Raw genomic sequence first — 8,983 nt, 5'->3', positions numbered from 1 at the left:
AAACAGAATTATTGCCTGTCTCCTTGGGAAATTCTCAAAAAAATACAAAAACAGATCAAAAGTGCATTTAATGGAATGTGTGTGTTTTTTTTTTTCTTTTAATTTTTTATTTTTTTTATACATGATCTTTTTTTCCCTCTCTTATGTTTTTTTCTAAGATATTAAAGGCATCGCAAACACACAAAGCAAGCAACTGACAGTCACCAAATAAAACACAGTAGTGCAGTTAAAATTCTAAAGCTTACTGCAGTCAAAAGTTCTCCACGACATTTAATCTTTTTTTCAACTTCTTGAGGATCATAGAAACAGTTGCATTTATTTGTTTTTTTATTGTATTCAACTTGATATATAAGTAAGGCAGTGAGAACTATACTAGAAAAAAAAATTATATAGACTAGGCTTCCATTCTCAGTGCAGAGTCTACTGATTCTATTTACATCGATTGCAGTTTAATAGTTTTGCAAACTGCTTTAGGCAGAGTGAAAGTTTTAAGGCTGTTAGGATCAACACCCCGGTCTCAGCCTAGCGAAAATACTCTGATCTACTGTGTCATCATTTCTCTTTTTTTTAAGAAGACATTCTTCAACTTTCCACGATTCTGGTCGCGAACCGAATCAAACTGTGATCAGACCGCGATCTCGACTAGAGGAAGCCATGACCATGTGTCAGAAGCGGGGAAGATGGCTGCGGTCGTGTTCGTCACCTGAAGCAGAGTTCGCGAACGGAAGCAAAATTTTGCCGAACTTTCTGTTCGCGAAGCGAATTGTTCTCGAACAGAAGCGTTTGTGAACCGAGGTACCACTGTGTATATATATATATATATTAATAACATGAGATTGTAGTCCATCACAGGAGCGAGCTTGGAGTGGTGACTACTTTACAATACACACAGGGACCATGGGGAACAAAAGTAGTGAGGATCTACAGCCGAGTGATATACAAATAAGATATATTGTTGTTAATAGTTATGGTACTTGAATGTATTTGTAAGATTTAACTCCTGAATTTAGTGTCACTTACATTTTTTTTTTATTAAATTCAATTTAAAATAGTTTTCAGTGAAAATGATTTTTTTATACAGCTGTTATTCTTACTTGGACCTCCTCTGGCCAGGATAAGTATGTCGTTCAGTAAAGAATAACATTTTAAAAGAATATCAAAGTAATAATAAATCTTGTTCTAAACATTGATTTCAAGTGATTAAAAAAAAAGGCAACGGTGGAATGTAACAAAGGGCTCTCTTCTATCAAAACTGTTTGTTTGTCTGCATCTAGAGGAGAGACGCGGAAAATGGAATATTGTAATGTTTTTCAATAGGCCAGCGGTGACCAGGGCCTTGTCTTGGATTTCTAGTACAGTGCTGTTGCAACACCAACTCAATTGATTTCTTTTTCTTAATGACAGCTCCAGTCAGGCTGGCACCATGGCAGACTACCAACTGATTTCATTACTTGTATCATTTTATTTATAAAAGCATTCAAGATCGGACAAAGATTGAAAATCTTGTAACGTTGGCCTTCTGGTTACGCTGTATCATCCAAAAAAAATCTCGTCTGTTTGAAAAAATAAATAACAGTCCTGCAGCCATTTTTTTTAAGAGGCGGGGTTAGAGACATTCAAAGTCTACTGCTCGCTTTCAAGGTATCCCCTCCATTGAATGGACTTGGGAATTGTTCCATGTCTAAAACAGTCCTTGAACACTAGTTAAAGTGATATTGCAATGTACAGGAGCGTTGGTTGGAGGGCATTACTCCAGGGAATTAATGCCTTCTGCCGGCGGCTGCATCGAGCTGCCGAGTTTGGCAGGCGGGTGGTCCTCAGGATAGGCCGAAGTCTCTAGGTCAATGCGGGAGCGCTTGAACCTTCGGTCCGGGTACTGACTGTTGTCAAAAGGCATCCGATGGACACAGAGGACATGAGTTTTCAGATTTCCCTTCTGAGAGGCACTGTATGGACAGTATCTGCATTGGAAAGGCCTTTGACCTGTGAGAAGAGACAAACGCAATGAATATTTGTCAATGTTTGGTTATCATTTCAAGCATGTAGCCAAAACTATTTTTTAACATTTTTGGATAGAGTGAAGAATTAGAGCCTTTGTCCAGTTTTTGCTGCCCCCACCATGTAGAGTCACCATCGCTATTCATCCTGGTGACCATTTTCTCTAAGAAAGAAAGTGATGGGAAGTTCAACTTTTTAGAATAGCGACGGTGACTCTACATGGTGGGGGGCAGCAATCAGTTTATTTTTTTGCCTCCTTGCAGAAATTTTCCTCCCCTTTCTGTCCAGGAAAAGACCAGGAAGTGAGAGTAAATCTCTAGCGATAGATCGAAATAGAGAGTTTTCCCCAGAATAGGTGTCCTCATTGGAAGACTTACCCTATTTTTGGTGACACCTATTCTGGGGAAAATTGTCTATTTCGATCTATCGCTAGAGATTTACTCTCACTTCCTGGTCTTTTCCTGGACAGAAAGTGGAGAAAAATGTCTGCATGGGGACACAGGAAGCAAAAAATAAACTGATACTGGCATGACCACTTCAATACTCCATCCAAGAGTGGAGAATAATTAAAGCCTCTGTAAGAGTGATGTTGTTTTTTTGTTGTTGTTGTTGACTGTGTCCCATCGAGGAGGTCTCTCTTCACCTTCTGTTCTGCAGACACCGTAGGATGTTATAGGAAATCTCTCCAAAGTGAGACATTTGTCACCAGAAAAGGCATCAGCTTTGGAAGATTTACCCTACTGTTTGGTGACAACTATAACATTGTTAATTTCTCATTTTTTTCTATTCTTTTTGGGTTCACAACTGAGCATACGACATTACATATACATCACATATACAAATACAAAGCACCATGCTGCCAATACATAAGGATACATAAGTCAATAGTGCAGAATCCCAGTAGTAACCATCAGGAGCTTTATATTAAGGCTCCATCTATCCAAGAACAGTGAAAGTATGGTGAGAACACATTACTGTATAGGTCTCAGAGTGGACCAGGGCCTACACAGTACCCTACTCACTTTCTATTTGTGTAATGTTGGAGTGAGTGGGGGGTGCTGATAGGGTGGGGAAGGGTAAGAAGGTGTAAGGACTTAAGAAGGAAGGGTTAAAGGAAGTGGGAGAGCACAGGGGGAGATAGAAAGTGGAACGGTTAATAGGTACTTAGGGAAAAAAGGGGACATGTAGGATGGGTAAGCAGGAAATAAGTGCTCTTGTCAGATCTACTTCACTACTTTATATCTGTCTCAGCATTAGCTTGTGGCGATGGTTTTGTATTTGGCAGAGAAATAGAACTGCTGCCAGTAAAACCAAGTCTTTTGGAATTTTTTTTTCCACTCTCCCTTTTGATACAACTTCTGAATGCAGCTACAGCATGTATACCAGCCAAATGGAAAGATTCATTGACCAGCCTAATAGAAAGACCCCACCTCCCATGTATATCCACCATATGGAAAGACTTCACCTCCCATGTATATCCACCACATGGAAAGACTCCACCTTCCCTGTATACCAGCAATATGAAAACACTGCACCTCCCATGTGTACCAGCCCAATGGAAAGACGGCACATCCCATGTATACCAGCCATATGGAAAGTCTCCACATCCCATGTATACCAGCCATATGGAAATACTCCACCTCCCATGTGTACCACCCAAATGGAAAGACCCCACCTCCCATGTATATCAGCCAAATGGAGGCACTCCACGGCTTCCTCCATTGGCAAATGGATCTGTGTCTGTGCAGTCTATGACATTATGAAAATGGAGGACCTGACCTTGTCTCTCATCATTTTTGTCCTGGTATCACGACAACTAGTAAGACTGAATCTCTCATCCCAGGGCAAAGATGGCAATATAACCTATAACTGCACCAGTCCATCCTAAACAATAATAGGTATTTGCTTTAGTTACACTTTAAGGCACCCAAAGATTTTACACTTATACTCATTGTTATCCTCTAATGCTTCCAATTTTAATGGAAGTGAATGGTACCCAACCCTACCCAAGGCCTACTGTAGAAAAAGGAAGATACCCTTTGACCATCACCATTGAGTAAAATTGGAAAAATTATGTTGGGAGATTTCACGTGATGTCCAGTTGGTTCCCTTTCACTGCTAAGTGCTGCTTATTACATACACTTCTTGACTTTAAGATACATTCATACATGTGGGTGCCTGGTCAGGAAAAGTCCTCCAGGTACCAGATTTCTCTTGAATGCCCAATCGCCGGGTATTTCTACAAAAACTTTTTGTAATGGACGTTGGTAAAAACATTATTGAGCATGCAGAGGATCATTCGCGAGACCGTCTTTCATGCAAGTCCTAGGGAATTTTTCACTCATCTCTCCGTTCAGATAACAAAAATGCTAATTACATAGACAACTCCTGTAAAGTAATCAAAAGTGACACTTTGCACCGATTTAATTATGAATTCAGAGACTCCGGTTAGAATTGCACAAGAGACTTTCGCCTTAAATAAGCCCTAAGGTCTGGAAAAATGTCAAACCCATTAAGACGAACCTTGTTAAAATGTCATCAGGAAAGCCGCTATTTCTGTCAGATGCCTCGCAAGGTAAACAGGCGGAATATTGCTTAAATATTTGTCCACTGGAGAAAGATACATTTCACATCGACGCGCATTTACGGCTATTGAAGGATGATCCCACTCACCCAAAATTGATTTCAAGACAACCAATTTTCTTCCACTGGTTTGACGGCTCCTCCCCCTACTGTGTCCTTAAAGAGACATTAACAAAAACCTGTTGTGGTGCCCCATGCAGAGAAAACTGTAGGCATGAAGCAAGTTTTTTATCCTTTCACTACACAGTTTATAGTGATATTAAAGTCCAGTGGCATCACAAGGGGGGTGTGGGGGGTGCGGCCCGCACCCGGGTGAAACCATTGGAGGGGTGACACCAAAATGACTGACAATCATTTTGGTGTCACCCCCCTCTGAAAAGTTGGGCACTCGGTCATGGACCGGGCGCCTGACAGTTTCGGGAGAGAGGAGGGAACCCAGCGCGCATGCACGATGACGTCATAGTGCACGTGCGTGTTGACATCACGAGCGGTGATGTCACGGCGGGGTGTCAGCTGTTAACCTCTCCGGCTGACACCCGGCCTTGGAACGCCCCTGATAAAGTCAAAAGGTTTTGTCAAAAGGTGAGAACTGGCCTTGATATCTTGTTTTAGAATTGCTCCTTACCTTTGCAGGGTCCTACAAAGCCACCCTTGTGTGTGCTAATAAGCAGTGTGTGTCTCTACAAATGCACAGGCACATCAAGGCAAGTCACTCCGCGCTCCCTGTTTCCCCCCTCCTCCTTTCATTCCACAGAGATGGAGGTTGCAGGTCTTTCAAGGGCTTGCCCTCATGTTGGGGGGAGGGTTTTTTCCTTCTCCTCTTTAGTCTCTCTTTGGGAGAGCCCCTACCTAGTAGTCGGTGGACCAGCTTCAGCTGGTTCCTAATGATCTGTCTTGCTGAGTTCTGTCTGTCTTAATGGTTAGGTCGACTAGAGTGCCTTGCCACTGTCAGGGTGCATGTCTTTGAGGGGCCCGCCCTGATATTGGGAGGAGGATCTGTAGCCTTAACAGGTCTTTAACGGGAGAGGCCCTACCTAGTACTTGGTCTTCTTTTTAAGTAGAGGACCAATGCACCCTCATGTATTTTTTTTTGGATATTGTGGCCCTCTTTTTCAGTAGAGGAGTAGAGGACCAATGCACCCTCATGTACTTTTTTTGTGTGGGCAGTGACTTCACTGTTCGCTTTTTTTGTTCACCGGGGTTTGTTTTATGATGGCAGCTGAGATCCTAACTCTAAACTATGAGAGTCTCCATCTTGGAGCACATGGGGGCAGAAGATTTCAAATTGGGTGCAGGTTTGTCAGGAGGAAGCCCGGCCTCCTTAAAGGCACAGGAACACACAAGGGATCCCGCACATCCCAATGGCAGCCGAGACTCTCATCATTTAGAGTTAGGACCGCACTATAAGAGGTGCCTTGGCGCGGCTGTGCGGCTTTCACATTTTCTGCAGAAGACGTGTATCCAAACCTCTGTGGTTCACGGATATTGTGGCCCTCTTGGTTCAGGGATATTGTGGCCCTCCTTTTCAGTAGAGGAGTAGAGGACCAATGCACCCTCATGTACTTTTTTTGTGTGTGCAATGATTTCACAGTTCACTTTTTTGTTCACTGGGATTTGTTTTATGATGCACGCACCGCAGAGCTTCAAAAAAGAACAACACATCGAAAAGGTAAGAAATGTTTTTGAAAAAAATATTTTTCGGTAAACAGTGTGAATGGGAAAAACAAACATATAGAGGGGTTTTCTCGAATTTGACTGCGAAAGTGGAAATACACTTTAAGGGACCTGCCGAATCCGCTAGTATTAAAGTCAGCGCAGGTTTACTCTGCTTCATGACACAAGAACAAGACAGACAGAGGCCTGCAAACCAGATTCGCCACTTGGTTGTTTTGTTTTTTTTTGAGGCATTTTTGACGCCGTGATCCTCAAAACAGCTGTCTTGTTAATTGAAAGTTTTTAAAGTTAATTACCTTCTGAAATGTTGATTTGTCAGGCCTCACGTCGAGACGCATCAGACACGTCGAATCCTGAGTGTGACACTATTTGTGGTGCCAATACACTTCCCTGGCGCTGCCTGTTTTCAAAACACGTTTACGGTGACAACCGTTTAGGCTGCGCTAATTAGGTTTATATTAGCTTAAATAATATGATTTATGCAAGCACTCATGTTGAACCCGCGACGTTATGAACATGAGAAAAAAAAATATTTCATGAAGATCCCCCATCCTGGCAGTCGCGCAATTTTTGTTTTCCGTTAAAGAGACCCTGTCACCGACTTTTAAAAATGGAACGTACAGAAAAATCGAATGTTTGAAATTCTTGCTAGCAGTGTTTTTCCCTTTCTTGCAATGTGACTTTAACATTTGACTATTTCAGAAGCGCAAGGCAGTTCCCTAACACAGGCCCATCCATGCTTGTATGTCATAGCCCTCCCCTCTTCTAGGTGTGGCTAATTGATGACTACTGGCACAGCTCCTCCACCACTTCCATCACCTACTTACATAATCTTATATGTAGTTGCCAGGAGTGGAGCAAAGGGGAATACTATAGAGTGTCACTTACCACTTTGCACAGTCAATATCTGTCTATTTGTGATAGATAGATAGATAGATAGATAGATAGATAGATAGATAGATAGATAGATAGATAGATAGATAGATAGATAGTATGCAGATGTAGGCTGTTGATACAGTTTGACCTCATTAAAAACCAGGAAAGAAAGAAAGAAAGAAAGAAAGAAAGAAAGAAAGAAAGAAAGAAAGAAAGAAAGAAAGAAAGAAAGAAAGAAAGAGTCTAATTGTCCAGCACCGGACACTTTTATATACAAATAGCCCCCTGCACCCAAATTGTACAACCTCGCTATTGCCGGGGGGGCCTGAATTTAAGTCTGAGATAGCTGGATCCTGGACTCGACCCAAATTGCACAAGCCCCACCGATGCCGGGGTACCCAAACTTAAATCCAGGATTGCGGATCCTGGATTCAACCCCATTGCACAACCCCCGCTGATGCCGAGGTACCCAAAATCAAATCTGGGATTGTGAATCCAGGACTCAAACCAAATTGCACAAATCCTGCTGATCCTGGGGTATCCAAACTTAAATCTGGGATTACGGATCCTGTACTTAACCCAAGTTGCACAACCCCCAATGAGGCTGGGTACCCAAACTCAAATCTAGGATTGTGGATCCTGGACTGGACCCTAATTGCACAACCCCCACCGATGCCAGGACATCCAAACTCAAATCTGGAATTACAGATCCTGGACTCAACCAAAGTTGCACAACCCCCACTGATGCCGAGGTACCCGAACTCAAATCTGGGATTGTGGATCCTGGACTTGACCCATACTGCACAACCCCCACTGATGCTGGGGTCCCTGAACTTAAATCTTGGATGACCGATCCTGGACTCGACCCATACTGCACAACCCCCACTGATGCTGGGGTCCCTGAACTTAAATCTTGGATGACCGATCCTGGACTCGACCCATACTGCACAACCCCCACTGATGCTGGGGTCCCTGAACTTAAATCTTGGATGACCGATCCTGGACTCGACCCATACTGCACAACCCCCACTGATGCTGGGGTCCCTGAACTTAAATCTTGGATGACCGATCCTGGACTCGACCACCGGCTTTTATTAATAAAAATGCCCATTTGTATGATTCCATCCTGCCAGCCTCGCTCGTCTGCTCTGTCTACAACCCCCACTGATTCCGCGGCGCCGCCATCCCTTCCATCATCGCAGCCTAACCCTGGGGCTCTAAGTATGAAGACTTTTTTGTGAGTAATTCAAGCACGGTCCATTTGTTTTATTGCTAAATTATTCGTGATCTATAATGATGTAACGTATATGAAATCCTGGAGTGACAGTGAAGCCAAATCATCACAGATCATATTAAGTATTCCGCTGCACCTATTACAGAGAGATTAGGAATGAACCGCGCAGGGCAGAGCCACGGTGGAACATAATTACGTATATTAATGATTAAACAATGTAAATAAGACGTCCTCTCTCTCTTCTCCCTCCCTCCCTCTCCTCTCCTCTCTCTCTCTCTCTCCTCTCTTTCTTTCTCTCTCCTCTCTCTCCCTCTCCCCCCTCTCCCCCCCTCTCTCTCCCCCTTTCTCCCCCCCTTTTCTCTCTCTCTCTCCCTCTCTCTCTCTCCCCCTTTCTCCCCCCCTTTTCTCTCTCTCTCTCCCTCTCTCTCTCTCCCCCTTTCTCCCCCCCTTTTCTCTCTCTCTCTCCCTCTCTCTCTCTCCCCCTTTCTCCCCCCCTTTTCTCTCTCTCTCTCCCTCTCTCTCTCTCCCCCTTTCTCCCCCCCTTTTCTCTCTCTCTCTCCCTCTCTCTCTCCTCTCCCTACCTCTCCTCTTCCTCCTTCTCTCTCCTCTCTCTCTCTC

General features: G+C 43.4%; 1 protein-coding gene across 2 annotated transcripts in view; it reads right to left on the bottom strand.

The window, feature by feature from the left end:
• Positions 1–1,607: 1,607 nt before the first annotated feature.
• The window catches only part of ZNF536 (zinc finger protein 536), a 517,603-nt gene continuing 510,227 nt past the window's right edge, over positions 1,608–8,983 (bottom strand). For both annotated transcript variants that reach the window (XM_018553236.1, XM_018553244.1), the window contains one exon: positions 1,608–1,983. In XM_018553236.1, the coding sequence (XP_018408738.1) occupies positions 1,748–1,983 (236 nt within the window). In that variant the 3' untranslated portion in view covers positions 1,608–1,747. The remainder of the gene's footprint in view (positions 1,984–8,983) is intronic.

This window comes from Nanorana parkeri, unplaced genomic scaffold, assembly GCF_000935625.1.
Source record: "Nanorana parkeri isolate BGI_ZX_2015 unplaced genomic scaffold, ASM93562v1 scaffold6, whole genome shotgun sequence".
Classification (NCBI taxonomy): domain Eukaryota; kingdom Metazoa; phylum Chordata; class Amphibia; order Anura; family Dicroglossidae; genus Nanorana; species Nanorana parkeri.
Note: the sequence above shows the minus strand (reverse complement) of the source record. Positions and strands in the feature narration are given on the sequence as shown.